Source organism: Lontra canadensis, unplaced genomic scaffold (assembly GCF_010015895.1).
Source record: "Lontra canadensis isolate GAN:19392208 unplaced genomic scaffold, GSC_riverotter_1.0 scaffold65, whole genome shotgun sequence".
Classification (NCBI taxonomy): Eukaryota; Metazoa; Chordata; class Mammalia; order Carnivora; family Mustelidae; genus Lontra; species Lontra canadensis.
The window spans coordinates 11,665,256-11,692,438 of NW_022631059.1; the positions used below are offsets into that span (position 1 = coordinate 11,665,256).

Here is a 27,183-nt window from a genome sequence, read left to right on the forward strand (position 1 = left end):
TAATTTCAGAACTGTTCATAATCTGTGATATTTTTAAATTCTTGAATGACTTGTATGGAAAATGACTTTTACTTCTGGCTGGAATGTTAGAGAACGAGAAGAAATTGTATGCAGTCTGAATTTCTTTTTACTCTTGAGATTTAATTAGAAAGTAAATGCAGGGAAGGAAGGTTGTTGGCAAGAATGTAAAACCCTTTAGCCAGCACTGCCGTGTACTTGGAATGTCGAGACGTGAAAATTGGCCACTAGAGTTGTCATTAGACATAACTTGGTTGGTAAGTATCTTGCTCACAGCAGCTTTTGTAGGTTGCCTTTGATTTCTCAGATTGTTTATGTGAAACTTGGTTTTCAAACTTGTGGAAATAATCCAACATTGTTTTCTGTCATGAGATAGGGTTATGAATCCGTTCCATTTACTGCTGGCTGCTTGTGATCATCTAGACCAAAAGTTTTTTAAGAGTTGAGGGTTTGACAGTTTTACACAAGGCACTGCAGAATACACTGCCTCTGCCAGTACTGCCTTGTGTCTTAGCACATCCCCTCTGAGAGCTGAAAGCACAGCGCCGTACCATCGCGGAGGCGGTGAGTAGTGGACAGCTCAAACCCAACTCTCCTTGGGAATGAGGAAACTGAAGCATAAGGAATCAGAGAAGTTGGACCAGACTCAATGAATGGGTTTACACCAGGTTTATTTAGTGCTCTTCTTTTCAAAGGACTAAACTCTTACCATACCAGGCCTCGGAATTTCTTCACTATTATAGCTCTGCGACTGCTACAGCGGAGGCTTTGCCTTACAGCCTTTAACAGAGTGTTCTGGGGAAACTGAGGCACCAGGCAGTGGACTGCCAAGAATTGGATGGATAATTGCTGTCTGGTTTGGGAGTAGAACTAAAAGCCACAACTCAGAAGTTTGATCTGATTTAACATTGTTGGATGCTACTTAGCAGCAAGGCTGGTTTCTTAGAAACTGGGTCTTGGCTCTAGTCTGTTTTGCATGAAGATGATGGTAAATGCACTTGTGTTTCTAGGTAGATGGCACATGGTTACAGAGTACAATTTCCCTTTTCTGGAAGGAAACGCCAGTTAACTGTTACATTGAACTAAGCCCCTTCTTATTTAAGAATCGGTTACACAGTGCTGCTATGAATAGTCACTCATTTTAGTTGGTTTAAGGTATTTCTCTGTGTTTTTATAAGTTTAGATTTTAAAAACACTTCCATGTTCGCAAAAAATAATATGTGTTTGACTTTAGTTATTTTAAAGATTTCCTCCTAGGGAATGGAAGAAGAGAGCTTGGTAAGGTTGCAATGCTAGAAAAGAAAGTAAGGTTTGCAGCTCATTAGGCTGCAGAGGTGAAGTTTTTTTCGCTTTAGTGTACAGTTTGGTATGGTGGTTTTTCCAGGATGAACAATTAATAATGAATTCTCTTTTAGGAAGTGTTTCTTTAAATGGACCACCCAGTGGTTCCATTTGTGTAGAAAGAAAATCTTCCATTGCCCACTTGGCACCGAGCCAAGTGTGAGACAGGGGCCACATTGAGTCACTTGGATGCAAAGATCTCAAGCAGCCTGGGTTGTTTCCAGGCATTATTTTTGGATGATTTTATTGTCTTACAAGTGATTGTGCCTCCTCAGGGCTACTTGTCCTGTCTTTCTTTTGAACACCAAGTACATAGTGGTCTTTTTGTTTTGCTTTTCTCTCTGTCTTAAGAAGTTTGACCATATTTCTTTTTAAAAAACCTTTTTTATTTTTGGGTAATTTTATGTATGGGCTTGCTGTTGGATATTATTTGCTTGACATTGCCATTGTTATTTGGAAATGGTTATGTAGGAGTATAGTGATTGCCATGTTTCTGTATTTGTGGCTGCCCCGCTTATGGGTGTTTAGATAATGTTTGGAGTCAATGAATTCCTGTCCTGGGGATCAGAGCCAGGATGATGGGTGCTGGGCGGGGGTGAAGGTAGGGAGGTGTGGTGGTGATTGTGGGCGCGGGGTGAGTTTGATTGTAGAAAACATAAAACCACATTGCAACCAGAAAGATGTGTCCAAAAAGGGTCTTAGAAATAACTGTTGAATGTAAAGGAATGATGTGGGCATTTTAGGTGTATTCCAAGGCTGTTATAGGAAATGTGGTTTATTCCTTAGCTTTTTTATTGTTGGTGACAAAGTTTCTCTGAGAGTGGAGCCTCTTGAAACCTAGAGAACAGATTAATAGCTTTACATTTGGTTGCTTACAGATCTCTTTTTGTGTCTTTGAGGAGAAGTTTAACAAATAGATTTTTTCTAGCACTTGAGAATGTACAATATGCCATTTGAGGTTTCACATGTAGTAGATGCTTAATAAATTTTTGTTGAATGTTGAATGAATATACTGTCCTGAAATTGCTGTTCATACAGCTGATGCTTTATCCTCGCAAGGAACTAGAGTGCTCTTGTGTCTATGTACCCATGCTACATAAGATTTGATGGAGGACAATGTTTGTGGCTATCTTAGCTTATCCAGAATTGGGGTGACTTCTTTTCTCCTTTTTTTCTCTTTCTTTTCTTTCTTCTTTTCTTTCCTTTTCTTTTCTTTTCTTTTCTTTTCTTTTCTTTTCTTTTCTTTTCTTTTCCCTTCCTTCCTTCCTTCCTTCCTTTCTTTCTTTCTAACATATCATCCCCTTACTGCAAAGGGGAATGATGTGTTGAACACAAAAGTATAGCTACTTTATTATAAGTCATGTATTACTCTAGTTACAAATTAGATACTAAAAATGATGTTTTTCCATAATTGAAGTAGTTTTTTCATATTACAGAGATTTAACATCTGTTAGCTGAAAGTGAATAAGACTAAGCACTCTTGTAGATAGTTCTGTAAACTATTTCTAGAAGAATCTATCTTTTTGTTTATTAAACAGATCACTCAAATGGGGCACTCAGTATGCCCTAGTCTTGGTAGATCACCGCCGAGTGAGAAACTCGCATTTGTGTCTCATCACTTTTGCAGATTATCTTTTCTGGAGAGAGAGGGAGACAGCAAGCCCTCTCAAGAGTGGGGAGAGGGAGAGAGCATCCCAACCAGGCTCCATGTCCGGTGCGGAGCCCACTTGGGGCTTGATCTCACGATCCTGAGATTATGACCTGAGCCAAAATCAAGAGTTAGACACTTAGTCGACCAAGCCACCCAGACACGCCTGTGCCTGATCATTTTTTAACACATTATGTATAATTTTTTAAAATGCTTAGGGGTGCCTGGGTGGCTCATTTAGCTAAGCATTCGACTCGATCTCAGCTCAGGTCTTGAACTCAGGGTCATGAGTTTGAGTCCCACACTGGGCTCCATGCTAGGCATAGAAAATACCTTAAAAAAAAGTGCTTTTGTAGAATTCATGTGTCCATATTCCCCTTCCCACAACCCATTAAAAAGTATGTGACGTTGGGGCACCTGGGTGGCTCAGTGGGTTAAAGCCTCTGCCTTTGGTTCAGGTCATGATCCCAGGGTCCTGGGATCGAGCCCCGCATCGGGCTCTCTGCTCAGCGGGGGGCCTGCTTCCTCCTCTCTCTCTGCCTGCCTCTCTGCCTACTTGTGATCTGTCTGTCAAATAAATAAATAAATAAATCTTTAAAAAAAAAAAAAAGTATGTGACGCTTGTGAAACAGAAGCTGCTAGCCAAAGTGAGACTGTTTTTATGAGAAGATTTTTGTGTCACCAAGCCAAACTTGGGGCTTGGAATTAGGAGTCTTAAAAAAAAAAAAAAAAAGTGTGTGTGTGTGTGTGTATATATATGTACACACACAAATATATATATGTATATATATATGTATATATATATGTATTACTCAATACATATTATACAAATATATTATATTATGTGTATATATATATGTATTACTCTATATATACTCTATGTATATATACATATATATATTTGTGACTCTGTCCTCTCACCTCTGTGTTCCAGTGCTTATATATGCTATGTAAATATGAGGATTTGAGAATAAGATGAACATGTTTTCCTAGGTTGGTTTCTAAAGCTCTAGAGATAAGAGAAACCAAAAGCCCTCTCAACTGTGCTGGAGGCAGGAGGCAGGGAGATAGCAGCACAACACAGGCTTAACAGTTAAAGCTGTTTCCACTGCTAAGGAAAGCTGGTCTTTGTGTTTTCAGTTTTCCACCTAATTTTACTGTGTGTAAAATACTGTTCATTTATAAGAAGACTGATAAATCATTTTAATCTCTTTGGAGTCCCTAACTTATCTGGTGGCAAGTAGTCCTTAAAGATAGCCTCAGAAGAAAAGACATGTTTTCAGGTAAGGATTTAATCTTCAGGACAGGGTAGTACTGTTGAGCAACAGGTGCTAAATTTGTACAGAAGTAAGATCTCCAGAATTCCCTGATTCCCCTGAATGTTGCTCTGCACTCTATAAATAGCAGTAGTGATAAGCTTTATTTGTTATTCAAGTTATGTGGGTAAATAATATATTTTATCCCATTTATAACTATATTAACTGCCTGGCTTCTCTTTGGGAGAAGAGTGTCTGTTTGGGTAAAATAACAGCCCCAGTTTTTTACAGCCTTTTGAAATAAAAAGGGGATTTTCTTTTCCTAAGAATATAAGCTACTTATTAGTGAGATCTTATTTTGTGGGTTTGTATATGTGTACTTGAAACAGCATCCATAGCTCCCCTGTCCACTAGGTAGCAGTAACTCCTGCCTCCCATCCTCCAGTTGGTAACAACCAAGTAATGTATCCAGAGCAGTCTTTGAAGCACTGAATTGTCCCCTCGTCAGAACCACTGCAGTAGGTTCTCTTTTCAGGCTTAAACACACATGGGAGCACTCACGTGCTAATGGGTACTGTTTGTTGAAGTTTGGTGTTGGTTATGGTGAGCATTAGAGATTTAAAGACCTGTACAGCCTTATTAGGGTTTTAGAAAATCTTTCCTTGCAGTTTTGAACTACTTGTTTCAACTTGTTATACAGACATCACTCCAGGTGAACTGAAGGTAACATTTTTGGGGCAGTCTTAATTAAAGGCCATTTGTACCCTTTTTAGCTTCTGGAAAATCTGTGTATTTATGTCTGTGACTGGAAATGCTGGCTGTGGGCCTGCTGGAGGCAGCATTAGCCGAAAAAGATCTCTTTGAGCCCCACCCTTTCTAAATTTAGTTCATTCATCCAGTCTCATACTCTAAGAGCCGCCCAGGGCAGGATTGGGTTCCTGCTTCAGGGATGCAGGTAGGCCCTGGGGGCAGACACTTTATTTTTGGCTTATTTTTTGACTTGCGACTAGTGGCTGGTGATGTGAAGTTGTGAGTACACTGTAAATGATTTTTTTTTTTTTTTTGGTAGAAAAATGCCCTCAAGACAGAGTTTAGAAAGAGAGGGGAGGAGGGAGTACAGGAGGTGTTGGGGGCCATTGAGAGAGAAATATTTCTATTTTGGCAGCTGAAGGACATCAAAACAATGAAACAAGGTCCTAGCTGATTTCTGGATGGTTCTGGGGTTGTTTCCTGATGTTGGCAACTTGTCCACCAGGGCAGTTACCTAGTCTTTAGTGGATCTCCTTTGTTCCTTTGTGTTGACTCCAGAAGTGAACAAGGAACGACTGCGGTGTGGGGGATTTTGCTGAATAAGGCGATGCTCTGTCTCTCTAGCCAAAGTCATGTTTGAGCTGAGGTGTTTGGGTTGTTGTTAGTTTTGCAGTGCTTTTTGCTCTCAGCAAGAGAGTGTGCCAGAACTCCCCAAGCAGCTGAATTGCTCTGGTCGTGCATCTCTTTCTGAAGGTCCAGCTTTAATTAAAAATTATTCCGAGACTTTTTCAAAAATTAAGTAACAGTTACTCTGTCATAGAACTTTTTTTTTTCTTTTAGGATTTTATTTATTTATTTGACAGGGAGAGACACAGTGAGAGAGAGAACACAAGCAGGGGGATTGGGAGAGGGAGAAGTAGGCTTCCCGCTGAGCAGAGAGCCCAATGTGGGGTTCGATCCCAGGACCCTGGGATCATGACCTGAGCCGAAGGCAGGCGCTTAATGCCTTAGCCACCCAGGCGCCCCTGTCATAGAACTTCTGGTTTGTTTGCTGGTTTCTGTTTTGGTTATCTTTATCTACTCTTTGTTGCTATTGGTTATTTTGGGGGTACTCTTGACTTGCTTAAACATTTTCAGCTTTTTGAAGGATGACCCTGAACATAAGCAGAATTGTCCTTATTTTTGACTTATGAAGGAATTTAAGTGTATTTAGAAATAATGCCTTTGGAACTTAGAAGATGAAGTAAACCGTCTCCTCTGCTCCCCGGGTTCCACTCCCCAGCCGCACCAGTGAAAATACCAGTCAAATCTGTTCCTCTCTTCTTCATCTTCTCCACTTTGGCTTTTAATCATAAAAACACTGTAGAATGTTCTTTACTATTCAAATAATTTCTCGGGATCCTGCATGTTGATGTAGATGCAAATTTTGTTTGGGGCGTGTAACTAATGAGAGCATCTCAACAAACCTCATAGGAAAAAGATCTTTTACTGTCATAAGGAAAAAGAAACAACAAAAGTGAGAAATGTCTGTCTTTCTTCAGTCAGCCTAAAGGAAAGCTGTAAGGGTGCCAGTCTGAGCACATGGCCCTTTGGTGGAAGCAGTGGTGACATTCACCCATTAATGGTCTCAGGAATCCAGTGCGCTTTCAGCTTCTGATACTTTCGAGGCCAGCAATCTTTACTGTATCCCATGTAGTATGGAAAGCCTCTTCCAATTTTTTGAATTGGCCATTTTGAACATAGGCTGTAGTTTGTAATTCTTAATATTCAACCATGAATATCATTAAACTCTACTGATGCTCTTTTTAAAATAAATAATGCAGAACAGATGGGTATTGCAAGTCATTTAAAAGCAGTATCAGAAAATCACAAGGCCAGAGACCTCACTGTGTACGGAGAGGAAACCCACCTCTAATACATCAGCGGAGCTACAAGCTCAATGGGACTATTTTCATTCTTGAGTAGGTGATGCCAGTTTTGACTGAATATTGGCAATTACATATCTCCTCTATAATTTACCTTTTTATTTTCTTTCCCTTACAACTTTTAGGTAGAACTTTAGACTTCATAGCACTGAATTAACCTGCACTGAAAGCTGTTTACCTGCAGTTGTTCACTTTTGTTGAAAGTGACCATGTCTCAAGTTCAAGTGCAAGTTCAGAACCCATCTGCTGCTCTCTCAGGGAGCCAAATACTGAACAAGAACCAGTCTCTTCTCTCCCAGCCTTTGATGAGTATTCCTTCTACTGCTAGCTCTCTGCCCTCTGAAAATGCAGGTAGACCTATTCAAAACTCTGCTTTACCCTCTGCATCTCTTACACCCACCAGTGCAGCTGCAGGTAAGCGTATGAATCCAAGTGTCTTCTTTTTCAAATGTTTTCTTACCCTGTTTTTTGATCTGATAAGTAGATTGGAGATGTAGGGAGCTCTCACATTACCTTCACGAAGCAGAAGAAAATTTTTAAACCCATGCTGTTTTATTCCAGAGGTAAAACACTCGGTTGTATACTGGTTTGTCAGAGGCCTGAGTTGACAGATCATTTCAAAGTGTTAAGAAAGGGAATTGAAAACTGAACTATAAAACCTAGCTTATTATAAAGTGGTGGCCAGCGGAAAGGATTGAATAAATACCACTTTGGATTTGTATTGTTGTATGGAAAAATTCTGCTTTTTAAATTATTTCCCAGAACTGACAAAGAGTTCTTGTATTTGTAAGCCCTTGTTTTAAATGTCTGTAAGATTATATCCCAAGCAAGGGAACAGCCATATTTACCGGAAAGCAAGAGAGTGCATTGGCATTTGTTAATTTTTATTTTGAACAAGTAAGTTTAAGTTGTGATTTCAGGGGTAGTTCAGAAATCACAGTGAGGACCAATCAGAAATTGAACAAAGAAGCACAGATTTTGAAGAGGAAATAAGTTCAGAAGCATTTAAATCTGACTGTTAGGAAAATAAAGATGAACTAAATGTGCTCGTTGATGGGGCATGTGTCTGGCTCAATCTGAAGAACATGCGACCCTTGATCTCGGGGTTGTAAGTTCGAGCCCCACATTGGGTGCAGAGATTAGTTTAGAAAAAAAAAAAGTTTATAAATAAATGTGCTCGTTGATGAGAAAAGACTTGAAACACCTGAAAAATAAATAATCCTGAAAACAATATTCAGCTTCCCAACCCTTCCCCAGAGTGGCAAAACCGATTAAATGGGGTGCCAGCGTGGGTGTCTCCATAGCAGAGTCACCTTGTAACAAATTCTTTCAGCCCCTTGTGCCTGACAATTTCCCTTGCATTTCCTCCTCCATTTCTCATTTCCTTTACTTTATAAATCTATTCTTAGAGTGTTGGCTCTCCCCCTCTCAGCTGCATGGCATCTCTCACCCTACCTCTAGGCTTCCTTGGACTGGCTCACCAGAGAGCCATCTTGACTTGTCATAATACCTAACAGGTTCAGTTTTCCCCAAATTTGCCGTTGGAGACCATCTTCAAAGGAAATGTCACAGACTGTTTCAGTCCTGTGGAATTTATTGCGTTTTCATCTAATGTGTTCTTATATCCACATCCTACTCACTTTGTGAAACTCCTGCCTGCCAAGGCCATTTTATTTTATTTAACTTGTGTAATTCTCAGAAGTAGATAAAGTCTGAGGGTGGCAGCCTCTGGAGATAAGACTAGGGGATGCCCCAGGAACGAGAAGGTAGCCGTGTGGAACATGACAGTCGTTGTTTGAGAAATGGCATTGGCACGTTGAGCTTTGTGCAATAACCGACAGGGTCCGGCTGACGGCTCTTGTGGTAACGAGTGTGTCTGGGCTCACAAGACCTCCGTGTTATTCCCGTGGTTGGTTATAATAACAGTGCTTCATCTGATTTCAAATCTTGCTTGCTGCCATGGTTCTCTCTCTTTGGAAGACACCCTCTCCTGGGGTCCCTGGCTTGGGCCGGTTCAGAGCAGACCCCAGCTATGCCTTTAGGCAGGCGGCCCAGCGCGGTTTGCAGCTGAGTGTCGCTGCTGCCCTGCCTCCTTAGACCGTTGTGTTCCCTCTTCTGATCCCCGGGAGAGCAGCAGTACTGTACACTGCTAGTTGACTTTATTGCTCTGACGTTATTTTTCAGTTCCTTCTAGCATGGCACACCCCAAAGAGAAAACCCCAATGTGTCTTGTGAATGAGTTAGCCCGTTTCAACAAGATTCAGCCTGAGTATAAGCTTTTGCGTGAGCAAGGTCCAGCTCACTGTAAGGTAAATATTGTCCATACTGCTTGTGCATTTATAACCCACCAGGAATGTTTTCTGTCTTTATGTTGCTCCGAGTGGTGCTGTGATTCAGAATATGTACTTTCCAACCACTGAGGCTGTCTTCCAGAGATGCAAAAGTCTAGATTTTTGGCAAGTCACTTCTCTTCATCCTTGCAGAATGGGTCAAAGGAAAGACATGCTTCTTTTTGGGATGGATGGCTTTTAAAATTCCAGTTAGTGTGTGGTTGTGTTTAGGACTCTCAATAGAGACAATTCCCAAGCACCTGTGAATGATTTCCTGTGAATTTTCCAGGCTCTGGGCCTCCTGGCTATAGCCTGCCTCTGACTCCTTTCCTGCTTGTTTGCACGTGTACCTTAGACCGGGCAGGGAGTGGAGGGGAACAGGAAATCCATTCTGCCACTTGTTAGCAATCCAGGTAAAAGGTTTGAAGATGAGGGTTAGAAATTAGTCTCAGAGGGAGTCCTTTGGGTAGTCTCTGATTTCACTTATCCTTGCCTTTCCCCATACCTTAGAGAATGGAAGACTGACAGGAATTTAAATTTTTACTATTTTTTATTCAGGACCTCAGTCTTTGAAGCTTGTTTGATATCTCTGCTAATGTAAATCTTGTAACTTAAATGTGTGTATATCTGGCTTTATCTTTGCAGCTGCAGTGTGAGAGAGGGTATGGTATCAGAGAGAAGGAATCGGATCTCCTATTTCTGATCCTAGCTTTGCAATAAAGATAATATAATTAAGGATGAGTTATTGGTCTCTTTATACCTCATTTTTCTTGACATGCAAACCTCAAGCCTTGAATCAAGTTTCCCATTTCGTGTGACTAAAAGTAACATCAGCCACAGTCCTAAGTAGGCACCAAAGTGTGGTTAGGTGAGTCCCCTTTGGTGTGAGACAGATCTGGGTATAAATCTCAGCTTCTTCTAGCTGTGTGACCTTGGGCAAGCTACTACTTTTTTTGGAACCTCAGTCTCCTCTTCTGTAAAATGGGGATAATACCTACCCAAATAGGCCTACTGTGAGAATTAAATGAGAGACTATATGTTAAAAGTGTGGAGCACGGTGCCTGGCAGTTAGTGAGTGCTTCAGAAATGGTAGTCATTATCATTACGCATTTAAGAAACACAGAAATTTCCACTCAGGTGAAGCTAGTTTTAACATTCTAAAGCATGATCATATTTGAAATGTTTCTTTACTTTTGGAAGGCAATTAGTGATTTTCTATAACTATTCTGTTTCTGCTACAGGATTTTTTTTGCAGACCTTAACTTTGGGATTCCCTTTATTAAATGTTTTTGGTATTTTTTGAAATGTGTACTTTTTCATTTAAACTTTAGTGGTACTGTAGGTAATTTGGCTGTGTGTTCAATCTGTAACTGGCCCCTCCCCGCCATTTTTAAACCTTCAAGTTACTGAAAGAGGAAAAGTGACTCCCTCCTAGGTGACTGTTAGACTCTTTAAAAAGTCAGTGGAGTGATATCGTTTTAATTCTATTAAAACCTAGATTGTAACCTCGCTACCAACCCTCCACATGGGAGGCAGCAGAGCGGCAACAGTGCGGATGGGGAAAGTGCTGGAGAAAGGCAAGACTGTTGATAAAATTAACTCTTTGTTTTTTTTAGCTTTTTCCCCTCAGTGTCTTTCCATGAAAGGATCATGAACTGCCCGAGGGATTGCTCAGCGCTGCGGGCACCTGCTCTTTGGCTGCTCGGGCTAGCCGTGGGTTTGAGTCCGTGCTCTTGGTGCTAAATGAATAACCTTGTGAACTGCAGCATTAATTCAGGGGACCCCCTAAGGGTTCAGTGGGATGAGGATTTTTTTATTTTTCCCCTTTAGTGGAAGCTGTGTACTGGGGGAATCCTGAAGTTAAGACCTACAAGAAAAATCGGCTGTGAAGGCAAGTCGCACCCATCCCTTTAGGCACCCAATTTCAATGATCTAGACATTTTCAGATGATGTGGATGTATTCACATCAGCGTTTCTTATGTAGATTATTTGTAGATGCAACAGGGTGCTAGTTAGTGATAAAGAAAAGCAGAAAAATAAAAGCTCCAGTTGGTTTTGCTAAAGTCCACACTAGTGAGTCTCAAACTTCACGTGCGTCGGAATGACGAGGGGAGTTTACTAAAGATACATTTGCTCCGGTCTCCGCTCTTACTCCTCAGTCAAAATCCTTGGGCAGTCCAAATCCTGGATGAGCACCAAAGTTAGAGAAGCACTGTGGTGTGATGGGTCACATTTTTTGACCGAGTATTAATTCAGTTCTGATAGGATTAACATAACCTAATTTTAAGAATGGAGTATGTATTTGGGTTACCTTTATGCTTAAAAAGGAATAAAGAGACTTGCCATTGTCAGCATTTGCTGAAGACAGAATATGCTGTGTCGGATGCCTCCTTGAGTTCAGAAACGTTTCTAGATCTTTGCTTGCTGTGGATCAGATTTTCTTCTGAAGGGGGAGGGAGTGTCTGAATAATAAAATAAAGCCTTAGGAAAGCAGAAGGCAGCGTTTTAAGAGCCTGGGTGACATTCCCAAATTTATGCCAGTTTTTGTCCTTCGGGGATTGTGTTTTCACACAAGAGACCACACATGCATGAGAACATCAAAACAAATGTCTAAATTTATATGAGATACTACTATGTGTCTAAATCAAGTTTGCTGTATTTCTTCCATGAGAAATAGTTGGAAGACAGCTTCTATTTGGATGACTTCCAAATAATCGGTGTCTAATATTTAATATGCAGGAAAACATTTCTTAATCTCTGTGCTTACCCCCATTTTTCAAAGCCTAGTTTTGTCATAGAATGCTATTCAATGCTGGTCAGTGATATATATATATTTTTTTTGGTGTTTATAAAAACAACAGAAAATGGGGATGAAGGGATAAATTGCCAAGATAATGATCAGGCCTTTTAAACCAAGGTCCTAAGAAATGTTCAAGGTCCAAGTGACATACTGTAGTCAACATCAGGTTTCATGAATTGAGAGCTCACAATTTTCATTTGTAGGTGTTTACAGTACAGCTAACACTTGGAGATCAGCACTGGGAAGCTGAAGGAACTAGTATTAAAAAAGCCCAGCACACAGCTGCTGCCAAAGCTTTGGAAGGAACAAAATTTCCTAAACCCATAGTCCGCCCTTTTCGTAGCGAAGGAAGGAATCCAGGTATTATGCGTGGGCCAAGACAGGTTCCTTTCAAAAGTGTGTTTTGAGGTACCCGTTCAGTATGTATATGAATTTTTTCTTAACTAACTTGTTGACTTTGAAAGCACAGTTTCTGCACTACCAGTGGCAAACGCTTACCTTTTCAGAATCCTTAACCATACTCGAAATCTAAAGCATTGGTTCCCAATCTCTGGTCCCGTGACTCCTGAGGATCTGGAAAGAAGGTCCTGAGAGGTGGAGGGGGTGTCACCAAACAATTTTCAGGGTTTCAGAAAAGCTTAGTGAAAATATCTTTTGTTCCTCAGTAGGGTTGTACAGATTGCCAAGCATGTACGCCTTAACTGGAATCACTTCAACCCTGTGTGGAAATACCAGTTATAAGACGTTGACCAGAAACCCTGACTGTCAGTTACATGTCTCCTGATCATTAAACAGAATGAGAAAATAACTTAAATATTTATTACTTAAATACTTTTAGTAGATAATCTCTCTTCAAACAAGGGACCCAAGCTGGGAGAAGACTAATAGAGAAGAGCGTCTGGTAAACGCGTGGGAACCACTGACATACCACGGTGGGTGGGAGTGGCTACGATCTGTCAGGCACACCAAGCTGTCCCAGTCCCTTACACAGGAAGAAATCCGAGGGATCTTGGCCACACCTTTCTTGTTGCTTTTAATTTCTTCGTGGTGTTTCAGATTCATTCTCTACTGCAGGTAAATTTTCTGGGTCTGAACTGCTCTTAAGATGATTTAGGTTACATTAAAATGCAACTGTATGAATCACATAAGAAGTAAAATCCTTATGTTAGGAAGAGAGAAGCTGGTTACTTCTGTGACCCTCTGATTGTGCAAACCCAAGGATACCCTTATAGATTTGATTCATGTACTAAATTTAGTTGAACCAGTTACAGTACAGAATCAAGTCATTTTTTATTTTCCTCTACATACATCCTAAAGAGGCATTTTAAAGTGGACTTTTGTGTGCATTTAAGTTGAACTTTGCCATTGCTAGTGTTGTTCTGTGTCTGATGTGAAAGTGTTATTTTCAGATGTGATTGTGCACTGACACTACTCTTTCCAGCCTGGGTTTCCTTTTTAACATGTGTTTTATGGTTTATGAACTGGATGAACTGAGAGAAAAAAAAGTTAGACTATGAACAGTGTGCATTTTTATAGTTGATAATTCTGAGGTAACTTTTACTTGTTCTTGTTTATATGGCAACAGAACTCATTTTCCTACAAGTATTCTCATAGGTCAAATCCCAATGTAAATACCGAGATTGGAAATACCTGAATATTTTGCAACCCTCACCTGTCTTCTCCAGATACAATTTACTTGTCTCTTCCTCAGTGATTCCACACCTTTCCTTATGGCACACATCCTGTTGTGTAGTAGTTTTTGAGAGTGTTTGTGTTATTTGAATCCTCTGGGGCAAGAATTGTATCCCCTTAGCACAGTGCTTTGCGTCCAGTTAGTACTTAATACGCGCATCATTCTGTGAAATAGTGTGTATAAACCTACTTCTAAATGTAAGGCAATAACCCAGCAAGTCAGTACAGAGTTTTATTGGCTAAGGATTCCCAAACAGTAAAATGATCTGGACAGTCATAAGGGATTTATTTTAATCGTGGATTTTGATGTGCACTAGAACTGATTTCTAATAACTGGAATTGAGTGGCTTTCACTGATAACATCTTGTGCTAGTTGTTGCCCCTCTGGTAGCCCTTACGGTGTATTTTGTGCTGTTGACTGTGTATTAATATCTAGAAATCACAGCAGATTCTTGGATTTCCTGACCTGATGCCTAGCAGTGAAGTACTTAGATCCTTTCATGAAATGCATTGTGAGTCCAATTAGTAGAAAGCATGCTGTTCTTTCTGATTTTAGTGACCGTCATTCTCGTGTCAGAAAACAGCCAGTTCTCTCTGTTGATTCTGTGTTGCAGAAAGCATAACCCCTACGGTAGAGCTAAATGCACTGTGCATGAGACTGGGAAAAAAACCCATGTACAAGCCTGTCGACCCATACTCTCGGATGCAGTCCACCTACAACTACAACATGAGAGGAGGTGCTTATCCCCCGAGGTATGTATCTGTTTGTTTTAAATACAGGTGAAAATACAGCTCATATTTGACACAGAAGAATAAAGTCTGTAGACTGTGGAGCACATCATGATTTGGTCATCTGCAGGCTTGCCAAACGTTAAAGTCAGTCTTAATTGTGCTGGTACTTTTTACTAGGGGCGCCTGGGTGGCTCAGATCGTTAAGCCTCTGCCTTCAGCTCAGGTCATGATTCCCAGATCCTGGGATCGAGGCCCATGTCAGGCTCCCAGCTCAGCAGGGAATTTGCTTCTCCCCCTCCCTCTGGCTCTCCCCTGCCTATGCTCGCTCTCTCTCTCTCTCTCTCTCTCACAAATGAATAAATAAAATCCTTAAAAACAAAACTGTCTCTAGCAAGGGTCTGAGCGTATTCCTCACTAGCAGTGTGGCTGTGACCTGAGAAAATTTGGTTAAAGATCACCTTTTTAAATGCTTTGTTAATTTGAGCACGATTCCTACAACACTAAGATTCTCTGCACCCATAGATTTGTTGTTGTTGTTTTTTTAAAGATTTTATTTATTTATTTGCCAGAGATCATAAGTAGGCAGAGAGGTGGAAGCAGGCTCCCCGCTGAGCATAGAGCCCGACACAGGGCTCAATCCCAAGACCCTGGGATCGTGACCTGAGCCGAAGAAGGCAGAGGCTTTAACCCACTAAGCCACCCAGGCGCCCCTGGTTTTTTTGTTTTGTTTTGTTTTGTTAAAGATTTTATTTATTTATTTGAGAGAGAGAGAACAGAAGAGGGGGATAGAGACAGGGGGAGGAGAAGCAGACTTCCCGCTGAGCAGGAAGCCTGATGCAGGGCTCAGTCCCAGGACCCCAAGACTATGACCTGAGCCAAAGGCAGATGCCCAACCGACTGAGCCACCCAGGCACCCCTAAATTTGCTAATTATAGCTTATTGAGTACTTTTTGACTTTGGGCTTCTGTGCTTTGTAATAGCCTTGGAGTACAGGTGCAGTAAAATACTAATTGAAACCCTGAAAGCTTCACGTATTAAAAACCTCCTGTTGGCAGTCCAGACGTTAGTGTATAGACTGATGATCGGAATGGAAGTCTTCATTCCCTGCCTGACTTGGATGGAGGCAAAGCCATGTAAAAAGTACAAGCTCTGAAATGTGAGAAGCCAGGCTCTGCCAGGCTGTAGAGACTTGTTGGGGTTTTCAGAAATGAGGGCCCTTTCTAAGAAAAACAAAAAAAAAAACCAAGAAACTTTTGTTAAAAAATTCCCAGCCTTTTCTGGAGACAGGCAACTATGACTCTCAGATGTGAGAAAGAGCAAGTTAAGTTTTCTACCTCAGGCAAAGCCTAATTCATTTTAGATTTTGTAAATTCGGTTTAGCATTACAAATTGAACTCATGTAATCTGTAAGCTAGTCCATTCTGTGGAACATAAGGTTGTTGCCTAAATAGTATTTGCTCATCCTGTGTGCCAGTTCTAATCCGGTGTAAGCCTACGAAATCTCCGTGTGTACTGAGGAGGAGTCCTTAACGGCAAGGAAGCCTGATGTGATTTAGGACCCGTGATGAGGGCAAGACCCAGAATTTATCAGGGAGGAACATACAGGTGACTTAACGATCTAAGGTTGTAACTCTGCTAACCCTCTTTTTACTTTCAGGTATTTTTACCCATTTCCAGTACCACCTTTACTTTATCAAGTTGAGCTTTCCGTGGGAGGACAGCAATTTAACGGGAAAGGCAAGACAAGGCAGGCCGCAAAACACGACGCAGCTGCGAAAGCCTTGCGGACCCTGCAGAGTGAGCCGCAGCCCGAGAGGCCAGAGGGGAGGCGGCTGGGCGAGCAGGTGCGTGGGGAGAGGCATCCTCTTGGGGGCTTTTTCTGAGAAGATGCATTGAGAGCTGTCTGCAATGTTTGCTGTTTGGTAGCGTACGTGATTTTGTGCTCTGTAGCTTTCTGGCCTCTCACCACCCCCTTAAGAAAATGTTTTAGCAAGAAAGATGCCTTTTTTCCTCCGTGGTATAGTTTTGAGTGAACATGGTAGGAAGATTGTGACTCAGTTGAATTGCGAAGCACGTGCGTGGATGAATTCTTCGGTGCAGAAGATCGTGCTTGTCCGAATCGACTGCAGTTACAATACCAGCTCAGAGAATTTTATATAGCCATTTTTTGATCACCTGCTCTGTTACGTTGTACCTCTTGCTGCATGACAAACCTTTACAAAACCTAGTGGCTTAACACCTCTTGGCATTTATTTTGCTCACGTATCTGCAGTTTAGGCAGGGCTCTGCACGGGAGATGGTCTCTGCTCCCCATAGCTTTGGCTAAGGTGGTTCCGCAGGCGCCAGAGCATCCGTTTTCAAGATGACTCCCTCACTCGGCTGGAAGTTGGTGCTCGCATCGGCTGGGAGCTCAGCAGGGGCTCTGGCTCGAGTACCTCTGTTCCTCTGTTAACCTGAGCAGAGGCTGCTTCCCCATCCTCATGGTATGGTGCTGGCTTCTAAGAGCGAGTATCCTAGAAGACAGGAAAGGAAGCAGCTTCCAATTTCTTAAGGGCTAAGCCCAGAAATCCCCATAGCGTTGCTTCTGCTATATTTTACAGGTCAAGGAGGCACAGAGTCCAGACTCAAAAGGTGGAAATACAGAAACCTCCCTTTTTATTAATTAGATGAAATTCACACCACATAAATTCAACAGTTTTAACTGTTTTAAATGTACAGATTCAGTTGCTTTTAGTACATTGACAATGTTAAGAACCCTACTTCTGGATGAGAAGAGTGTCAGAATTTGGGGGCCAGGTTTTTTAAATCTCTGTGACACCTTGTGACTGAATAGGAACATAGTCTTAGAAAGTCTGACTTTTTCTTTATGGTGTGTCACACATTTTAAAACAGATGATCTGTTTCCAGGGTCCACTGAGGACCAAGTAAAAGAAGGGACTGTAATTTAGAAGAGGGCGATTTCATGGAGTTAAAGGGACAAGCTTCTCACTGGTGAGGTTTGTCAGAGGCAGTAGGTAGTATCATCTGAGTCATTTTGGAGGCTTTGCATTTTTTTACTTCACTTTGGTGCTAATGTACTTGGAGTCAGATGGGGTAGTTACTTCTCAGTTTTTCGTAGCCAGCAGTTGTTAAACGATCGCTGAACGCTGGTATGTGGGCTGTCTGCTTCAGAACCACTTGAGAAGTTTAAAAAAAAAGTTCCTTGGTCTAACCCACATGATTCTAAGAGGAGTCTGTCTTTCGCTTTCCTTAATTTTTTTCTTTTTTCTTTTCCCTTTTAAATGTGCTCCCGGAGTAGCTCTGAAGGTCCGTCAGGGTTTGGGAAGCCCCCGGTCCCGAGTATTCTCAGTGCTTCCCCCTTAGGCGGCCGCCCCACTTTGAATCCTGCTTGGAAGTTCTCCCCTCATTGTTGAAAAGGGCAGGTACCCATTGGGTGTCTCCAGTCGGACCCCGCGGCCCTGGAGCAGCACGGTCAGCTCCTGCTTGACGGGGCGGAGGCGGATGGGGTGCACTCTCCCGGGCTCAGCTTCACGGGTTCGTCTGGCGCGTGGACAGAGCTTTGCCGAGAGTGATGGTGAATCCCCTCGAGCCTCTGTTCTAGTTCTCTGTGCCTTGAGACAGAGACAGGGCCCTTCAGAATGGCTGAGACTGGCATAACCAGTGCTGCAGAAGCTAGGATCACTGAGTCCGATGAGACTTCCTTAGCGCTGATTAATGAAACACTTAGCCTCAGTGATTTACCAGGCCTCCTGGGTGGGTGGGTAGCAGGACGCGAAGAGAGACGTTTTTGTTTTTTATTTTAATTAATTAATTTTAAGAGAAAGAAAGCACACGTGCAAGTGAGCTGGGAGGGGCAAAGGGAGAGGGAGCGAGAGAAAATCCCAAGTAGGCTGTACACCTAGTGCGGAGCCCAACTTGGGCATTGATCTCAGGACTCGATCTTAGGGTCCTGAGATCATGACCTGAGCTGAAATCAAGAGTTGGAGTCCCACGTGCCCCAAGGGGGACATTTTTAGAAGGTATCTAATTAGGGGCACCTGGGTGCCTCAGTTGGTTAAGCATCTGACTTCAGTTCGGGTTGAGATCCCAGGGTCCTGGGATCAAACCCATGCCTGGCTCCCTGCCCCACAAGGGGCCTGCTTCTTCCTCTCACTTTGCCTGCTGCTCCCCCTGGTTGTGGTCTCTCTCTCAAATAAATAAAATATTAAACCAAAAAAAAAGGTATCTTTAACTTGGTTTACTTACAATTAATGCATGTGAACGATAAAAATTTAAAAATTAAACATTTTGGTGGATGTCACTGCATATTTAAGTAAATACATGCATCTGTTTAACAGAAGTGAGGTGATATTGTATGGTAACCACTTTTTTTCACAGAACTGCTTGTCATGAATACATTGTCATGCCTATTACTTACAATTCCTGGGAGGACTCAAACTCAGCTGGCATCTGAGCACTTTTTAATGGCTACAGAGTGTTAGAAAATAGGTAGTGAAGAACACTGTTGTAGTTAAATCTTTGTGCAGGTCTGAGACTGTTTTTATGAGCCACGGACCTGGAGTGGAAATGCATGGCAGTGTAGATGGCCATGTTCCCCACTGGAAAGATGGTATCATTTTAGACCTCTGCCAACAGGGTGTGAGCATTGTGTTTGCCCCTGGCCTGCCAGGGTTGGAAATTATAATTTTAAGCAAATTGTTTGTTTTGCTGTTGACGATTTGTAGGGCATGTGATTGTGTGGTGGATCAATTCATCTTCTCTAGAACATGACTAATAAAGACAGCAGTTTTGCCTACAAGGTAGATGCAGTCAGGTCCCTTGACGATAGGCATCGTGCTAGGCCCTGAGGGAAAAAACCACAGCCGTGTTGCTTCCCTGGTGGGGTTTCATTGAACAGCTGACAAATGTTAACATTAGAATCATCAGGGTGCAGTGAGTGCTAGGGTGGGAAGTAGCAAGTATTATGAGAGTGTCAGATGTCTTATTTATTTATTTATTATTTGAGAGAGCGCGCATGAACCAGAGGGGCACAGAGAGAGGGAAAGAGCATTTCAAGTGGACTCTGTGCTGAGTGTAGAGTCCAGTGTGGGGCTCAATACTGTGACCCCGAGATCATGACCTAAGCTGAAACCAGTAGTCAGACACTTAACCGACTCTACCACCCAGGCACCCCAGATGTCTCCTTTAAATTGGAGTGACGGTGATGCGTTCAGAGAAGTTCTTTCTGAGGAAGCGGCATTGAAGCAGAGACCAGACAGAAGCAGAAGAATGGCAGCAGCCTGTGTAAAGGTCCTGCGTTAGTAATATGCTTTTTGGTTTTTGTTTGTTTGTTTTTAAATCTAAGGTTTATGGTAATAAGGAATGACTTATTCAGTGTCTGAGCTGCTAGGAGCAAGATGGCTAATGGCTACAGTATTTGTAATAGACAAAACAGGAGCTAGCTTCGTGTCAGCAGGGTGTGGTAGATCTGTACACATAGGCATGAAAGGAGGCCCACACTATAAGGGTAGAAAGGGGATTAAGAACCTTAGAGCTGTAATTTTGTAGATAGTGTGATCCTGTTTGTGTTTAAGTCAGTAGAAGTGCCTTCTGTGTGTATGTATGTGTGCCTGTGTGTGTGTTTGTTTGCACATAGTTTCTGCCTTGAAGGCTGCATCAAGTTTTTAAAAGTAGTTTCTCTTGGTGGTGGTGGTAGGAGACAGACTTCAAAAAAAAATTGTACCTTTTTTAAAAATATAGTACTTGTGTAAAAATAAATACACACAGCTCTTATGGTTTTGAGTCTTATGTTCACTTGGGCCAGGGACGTATTTAGGTGGGGCTTAAACAAATTGAAAATTGGAGACTTCGATTTTTATTGTTCTTCCGGGTCTGTTGGACCCGATTTTCATTTTTGAGCTGCTTTTTCAGGCTCTGTAAGGAGTGATACTGTTTGGCTTGTATTCTTTTCTGGAGATCTTAAAAAGAACAAAGAGAGAAAACATACTTACTTTTTTAAGTAGAATAAAATCTATTCTGTCTTAAACACTGACCACATAGGTCCTTTGGACACTTTTGTAAATCTTCATCTTAGGGAATCTAAGTTTTCCTTTGTCTTGAGTGAGGCCTGCTGCGTTTGTCCTCCTACGTATCATTTTAGCACTCTTTGTCATCCATTCCTAAACATGCTGAGCGAGACTCAGCTACAAGGACATGGAGAGACGATGCCGTCCTGGGCTGGCTGCCGCAGCAGGGAGATACTCCTCATTGCATCGCCATTGCTGTGCCTGCTGCGCTGCCCACTGCGGCACCTCCTTCCCAAAAGATGCAGAAGACCGGAGACTCCATCTTTTTCCTGTGCTCTTAGCTTTCCTTGAACTCAGGTGCGAAGCCCGAATTTTTCTTTGCCTCTAGTGGCAAAAAGAAGAAAGATGACAGAGGAAGACCTTCCCGTTATTAGATAAGTGAGAACATGCCCTAGACTCCAGTGGTGATGGTGGGTTGGAGAGTTTAAGCGAATCTCAGACTGTGAATCTTCAGACGGCATCTTAGATAAGCTCTCCCAAACAGAAGGATCGGCAAGTGGACAGTATATTTTTATGGTGTATGGAAAGGAAATGTGTATTCTCTTCTGCCATTCAATAGAAAGGACATTGTGACACATTATTTTGTGACAAGAATCGGGAACATCCTGTTTTGATTTTTTAAAAAGTATGTGTAACAGCATTCTTTCAATTTTTATGATATTTGGCCACCAGAATTTATTTCTCACCACTTACGGTCCGCAAAAGGAGGTGTGTGTACAAAGGTCATTGGGAGGATATAGATGTTAAGACCATGAAAAAACTCAAAAAAAAAATTAGATCCTTCTTTGGGGGTTCACAAATCTAAAAATGAAAGCATTTTGTAGTTAGGGAGCAAAGAGGATAGCTGTTCTCTCTTCGATACAGTTATGAGTCAGTTTCACAAGTAGTGTGTTCTGATGATACCACTACCAGAAGAATCAGAAGTCATGATAAGCTAGAACTCACTGGGAATGGATTTGGAAAATGGCATTGCTGCAAGTGGGGTGTGCTCTAGGTTCAGACGCGCTGGGTGATGAGCCATTAGCTGCATTTAAAGGACTGTGCCCATTTGGGGTACATAAATGCCTTCCAGACTACAAACCTAGAATAGAAACTTGGATTTGCTATTTTAATTTCTCCTCCTCCTCCTCCTCCTTCTTCCTCCTTTTCTTTGTACATTTATTTATTTATTTTACAGAGAACAAGTCAGGGTGTGAGGTAGGGGGAGGGCAGAGGGAGAGAGAAAATCTCAAACAGACTCCCTGCCCAGTGCAATGCCCAGTGTGGGCCTCTGTCCCTTGACCTGAGATCATGACCTGAGCCAGATTCAGAAGTCTTGTGCCTAACTGACTGAGCCACCCAGGTGTCCTGCTCCACCCAGGTGCCCTGCTGTTTTAATTTCTTGTTAAAATCTCTAAGGAAAAGATTCTTGTCCTTTTATTCTGTATGTTATTTATAGAATGACTAAATATAGAAAAATAAAGAGTCTGTTGGAGCCAGATAGTAAATGGTGAGATGACTATTTTTTTCTGGCATACTGAGGGTTAAGCATGGTTCAGAGTGTTTTTTTCTTTTCTTAATGTTGCCTAGATTTTATTGCTGAACCATACACTATGGAATTGATGTTAACAGTAATTCCCACTTCATGAAGGTAAGACTAAGGCTCCACTACACTTTCCCCATTTTACTGAGAATGGTATTTGTGGATTTGTTTTTGACTCATTTTGCTGCTTTCCCATTGCAACATGTTGTTCACTCCAGATAATATCAAAATTATGTAAAAAGAGCAGCATATTCTCACTTCCAAGAAAATGTATATCTCTGTTTCTTGTTTTGCATTTTTATTTTACTGGCCGCTTTGTCCCTATTGAAATCCCTTGAGAAACAATGGCTTAGAGCAGTGAATCTCCACTCTGTTGTAAAATCAGCTGGAGTCTTTGGGGAAAAAAAAAAAAGTAGTATAAATAGAATGAATCTTTAAGCCCTACCTGAAAAAAATGTAAGTTCCTTCATCTGGAGTAGTAATCTAGTGAGCGTCTGTCTGTCTTTGCGGAGCTCCTAAGGGGTCCTGCTGCTGCTGCGGTTAAGAAACACTGGCTTACAGCTCGGGTTTTATAGTGGATTGTTGTTTTCCATCAGGCTTATGTGGAAGCTCAGTATTTAAAATAGGAGAGTAGCATTTGATTAGCATAAACTTCCAGGTTTGAATTTTATAATATTTGGGAAGGTAATCATAGTGATAATGATATATGTGAATTTTCAGAACACACAATCATACCACATATTGTTTTCAGCCTTGAAAAAAACATGGCTGAGAGCAATATATTCCCATTTTAAAACCGTGAGTAAGTCTGCCGCGGAAAGGAGAGTGAGAGGAGCTTCATTGTTTTCCTTAAAAAAATTAAGATTTCATGTCAGTAGTTCTTAATGTTGGGACATTGGTTCAGTCCAGCACGATTGCCTGTTACGTTATTTATCTTTTTTTTAACTTCTCTGAATGTTTGAAATAAGTCATAATTAAAAGCTAAAACTAATTGGGCTGGTAAAATGAACAACAGATTCGAAAATCGGAGTACACGCACGGTGGCTGAAGTCTTATTTTAGCCTCAGCACCAGTTTATTTCCAACTTTTGTTCTGGTTTCGTGAACAGTTACTCAGCATCCGAGTGCAACCTTTGTTTTAACAGCTTATCTGCTTAAAAACCTCTGGATATCCTTTGAGTAAACAGCTGTCCAAAACCTGAATTGTGCAAAAAAATGACCTAACCTGTTAGCATAAGTTAATGTGTTGACAGTCTCTAGTGTGTTAATATTTGGTACGGGACATACTTTTTTAAGTTGCTTTTCAAAGATAAACCTAAAGGTTGCCATTATAACCATTCTTGAAGTGCACAGTTCTGCGGCACTGAATGTATTCTCAGTGGTGCACAGCTGTCACTACTGCCCATTTCTAGAACTTTTTTTATCATCTCACGTTGAAACTCTGTGCGCATTAAACAGCAACTTTCCCTCCATCCCCCACACCCCGGAACATCTATTCTACGTCTGTCTGTGCGCTTGCCCATTCTAGATACCTAATGTAAGTGGATATTCATCTTTTGTTGTCGAGCTTATTTCATTTATCATGTTTTCAAGGTCCATCCATGTTGTAGCATGTGTCAGCATTTCCTTTCTTTTTAAGGCTGAGTAATACTCCGTTGTGTGACGTTTTGTGTATCCATTCACCTGTTGTTGGATGTTCGGTTGTTTTCACTTTTTGGCTACTTGAATAATGCTGCTATAAACATAGGCGTCCCAGTACCTGTTTGTGTCCCTACTTTTAGTTCTTTCGAGTACGTATCTGCTCATGTAATTGCTGGATCATCCTGTAAATCTATGTTTAACTTTTTTTTTTTTTTAAGATTTTATTTATTTATTTGACACAGAGAGAGAGATCACAAGTAGGCAGAGAGGCAGGCAGAGAGAGAGGAGGGAAGCAGGCTCCCTGCTGAGCAGAGAGCCTGATGTGGGGCTCGATCCCAGGACCCTGAGATCATGATCTGAGCCGAAGGCAGAGGCTTACCCCTCTGAGCCACCCAGGTGCCCCTATGTTTAACTTTTTGAGGAACCACCACGGTTTTGTGCAGAGGCTGGGCCATTTTATATTCCCACCAGGAATGCCCTGGGATCCCCACTGCTCCATTGGCTCGCTAACACTTGCTGTTTTCTGCGGCCATTCCTAAGGGGGGGAGGTGCACAGTGGTGTCTCATTGTGGTTTTGACTTGCATTTCCCTAATGATGAATGATGCTGAGCTCATGTACTCATTGGCCTTCTTCATGTACTCATTTCTTCCTTCTTCAGAAAATGTCTATTCAAGTCCTTTCCCAACATTTTCAAACTGGATTGTTTGTCGTTGGGTTGTTGGTATATTCTGGATATTAATTCTTCATCAGGTCTATGATTTGCACATACTTTCTCCTATCTGGGGGTCGTCTTTACTTTCTTGAGAGTGTCTTTTGATGCACAAAAGTGTTTGATTTTGATGCAATTCAGTTTATCGCCTTTTTCTTTTGTTGCCTCTGTTTTCTGTCTGCTATCCAGGAAGTCACTGCCACATCCAGCATCATGAAGCTTTTTCCTGATATTTTCTTCTAAGAGTTTTATATGGTGTAAGGTGGTTTTTTTAAATTTTTTGTTGTTTGCATATGGAAATCCATTTTTCTAAGCACCATTTGTTGAAATACTAAAATACAGGGTGGTTTTTTTGTTTGCTTGTTTTAAGTTTAAAACTTGTTTAAAAATAAATTTTAAACCAAACCTCCACGGAGTTCTAAGTCATCTTGCTTGAAGATTTCTGGCTTTAAAGATGCTCTCATAAAAAGTCAGGCCCATTTTCTGCTTACGATTTAAACAAGAATAAAAGTATCTTTAAGTTAATAAAGACACCAGAAATGCTATGCAAATAGTTCTGACCAGGCAGAGGGTGAAGTAGAACCCAGCTGGAAAGAGAATACCGCCATCATGGCGGGAGAGATGAGAGAGTGTCTGGGATGAATTCACTGGTATAGGATTATATTCTTGATGGTATTAATATTTTTAACTTAAGAGGCTTTCTTTTTTCATTATAGTGTGAAATAATTGATCCATTGAGGTGTAAGATCTATCTGATGAAGGTATAGAAATGCACAACAATAAAATCCTGGATAATCCTGCATTTTGCCTATTCTGCAGTTTTAGCCATGGGTTCTTTCAGAAAGTTCTAGTTTTGGAAATAGGATTTTATAAATTCTTTGATAAAAGAATCGCAATAATATGAAGAAAAATGCAGCTCTCTTGCCACGATTTGCAGGGAGGGGGGCATTGCTATTACTGAGCTCATCTGGATTCGCGTTTTCGCTGCCGCCCTGGAGAGTGTGGTTAACAGCTTGCACCGAGGAGAGCTCTGCCCTCCCTCATCCCAGCCGGGGCTGGAGGACGGTAAAGGAACCTTGTTAGAGAGTCTCAGCCTTTGTTGAGCGGACTTGATTAGTTTGCACTTGCTTTTTTTAAAAGATTTTATTTATTTCTTTGAGAGAGAGAGACAGTGAAAGAGAGCATGAGAGGGGAGAAGGTCCGAGGGAGAAGCAGACTCCCTGTGGACCTGGGAGCCCGATGTGGGACTTGATCCCGGGACTCCAGGATCATGACCTGAGCTGAAGGCAGTCGCTTCACCAACTGAACCACCCAGGCGCCCTGCACTTGCATTTTTGCCAGCAGCAGTGAGGACAAGATTTTGTACACAATTTTGTAATTTCCGTTGCGTCCTTTTATTTTCTTCTAAAAAGTGGGTTTCCAGGGACTTCATGTCCAAATGAGAAACCTGCGTACTTAGATGGAGAGACTTCTATTTGAACTTGTCATGTCCTACACAGAGCTGTCTGTATTCTGACATTTTCCAAAATGTGGCTTTCCGGGCCTCAAGGAAGGCTTTGGGAGTCACTCTTCCCGAGCAGCTGTGGGCAAGTGTGGTTGGGCCACGATGAGGCTGATTCATACCCCCCAAGTCTGTTAGGTGTGGGGTTGTTTATGGTGAATTTACGAGGTACAAGCTGACCCAAATGTGAAATAATACTTTTTTTCTTTTTTTAACCTTTAAATTCATTGCCACATGGCACACAGGTGGTCTCGCTCCCTCGGGTAGCGCTCACTTCGTGAAGCCATGGTTCAGTGCTTAAGGTTTATCATAGCTGGGATGTTGACAGTTTTTCATACGGGTTAACTACTAAACAGTTATTTTTTCTTTAGGTGAATGGAAGAGAATCAGAAGAAGAAAATCTCAATAAATCGGAAATAAGTCAAGTGTTTGAGATTGCACTTAAACGGAACTTGCCTGTGAATTTTGAGGTAAGCTTGCTTCAGATGTAGGACTCTACTGTAAAATACTGTTGGCATTCATCATTGGGATGATTTTTATCCTAAATAACATTGGGATTATCATCACAAACCTGTGAACCTTCAGGTTTAAGACTCAGATTTTATAATAAGCAAAGCAATATTCTCTTCTTCAGGGCTGTAGTCCCTGGATGGTCCTGGTAGATCTGTGAGCCTATCAGCATGGTTTTGAAGAAGATTGTGTTTGTGTTCTCATGTGTTTTCTGGAGAGGGTCCCTTGTTCTCATAAAACTCTCAAAAGACTCTGTTACCCCCAAAACGATAATCTTCTTTAGTCCCTAGGAATTGCCGGAGTTAACAGGGCATCAGTTTCGTCCTTGTCCAGCATTTGCCCTATAAGTCACCTCTCTAATAACTTCATGTCAGGTTGGAGACCTTACAGTCTTAAAAACCATAACTAATGGGTTGTTAGTTCAAAGTGGAAAACAAAGATACATTTAGTATGTGTTTCCTTCAAAGACCCAGTGAGTCCAGGTACACGGGGCAGGTGAGGGAGGTTAGTAAGTTTTGCGTAATGGTCTGACACATGGTGAATTCTTTGCAGATCCTTTTGGTTTCCACACTGGTTATGCAAGGTTGTGTTTCAGTGTACATGCAGATATCTTTATCAATTCTTTGGTCTTTTGGAGGTGGTTTGTTTGTTTTTTTGAGAGAGAGTGAGGGAGGGCGGGGACAGTGGGCAGGGGGTAGAGAGAGAAGGAGAAAGGGAGAGAATCTTGTGGAGCCCGATCTCAT

General features: G+C 41.6%; 1 protein-coding gene across 8 annotated transcripts in view; it reads left to right on the plus strand.

The window, feature by feature from the left end:
• The window catches only part of STAU1 (staufen double-stranded RNA binding protein 1), a 56,152-nt gene that overhangs the window by 10,666 nt on the left and 18,303 nt on the right, over positions 1-27,183 (plus strand). For 3 of the 8 annotated variants that reach the window (XM_032879017.1, XM_032879015.1, XM_032879016.1), the window contains exons 3-8: positions 7,064-7,352; positions 9,123-9,247; positions 12,272-12,428; positions 14,375-14,513; positions 16,150-16,336; positions 26,302-26,400. In XM_032879017.1, coding sequence (XP_032734908.1) covers positions 7,148-7,352; positions 9,123-9,247; positions 12,272-12,428; positions 14,375-14,513; positions 16,150-16,336; positions 26,302-26,400 — 912 coding nt within the window. In that variant the 5' untranslated portion in view covers positions 7,064-7,147. Of the gene's footprint in view, positions 1-7,063; positions 7,353-9,122; positions 9,248-10,764; positions 10,846-12,271; positions 12,429-14,374; positions 14,514-16,149; positions 16,337-26,301; positions 26,401-27,183 lie in introns of those variants that run through there. The other 5 variants (XM_032879019.1, XM_032879020.1, XM_032879023.1 and 2 more) reach the window with 4 other exon arrangements.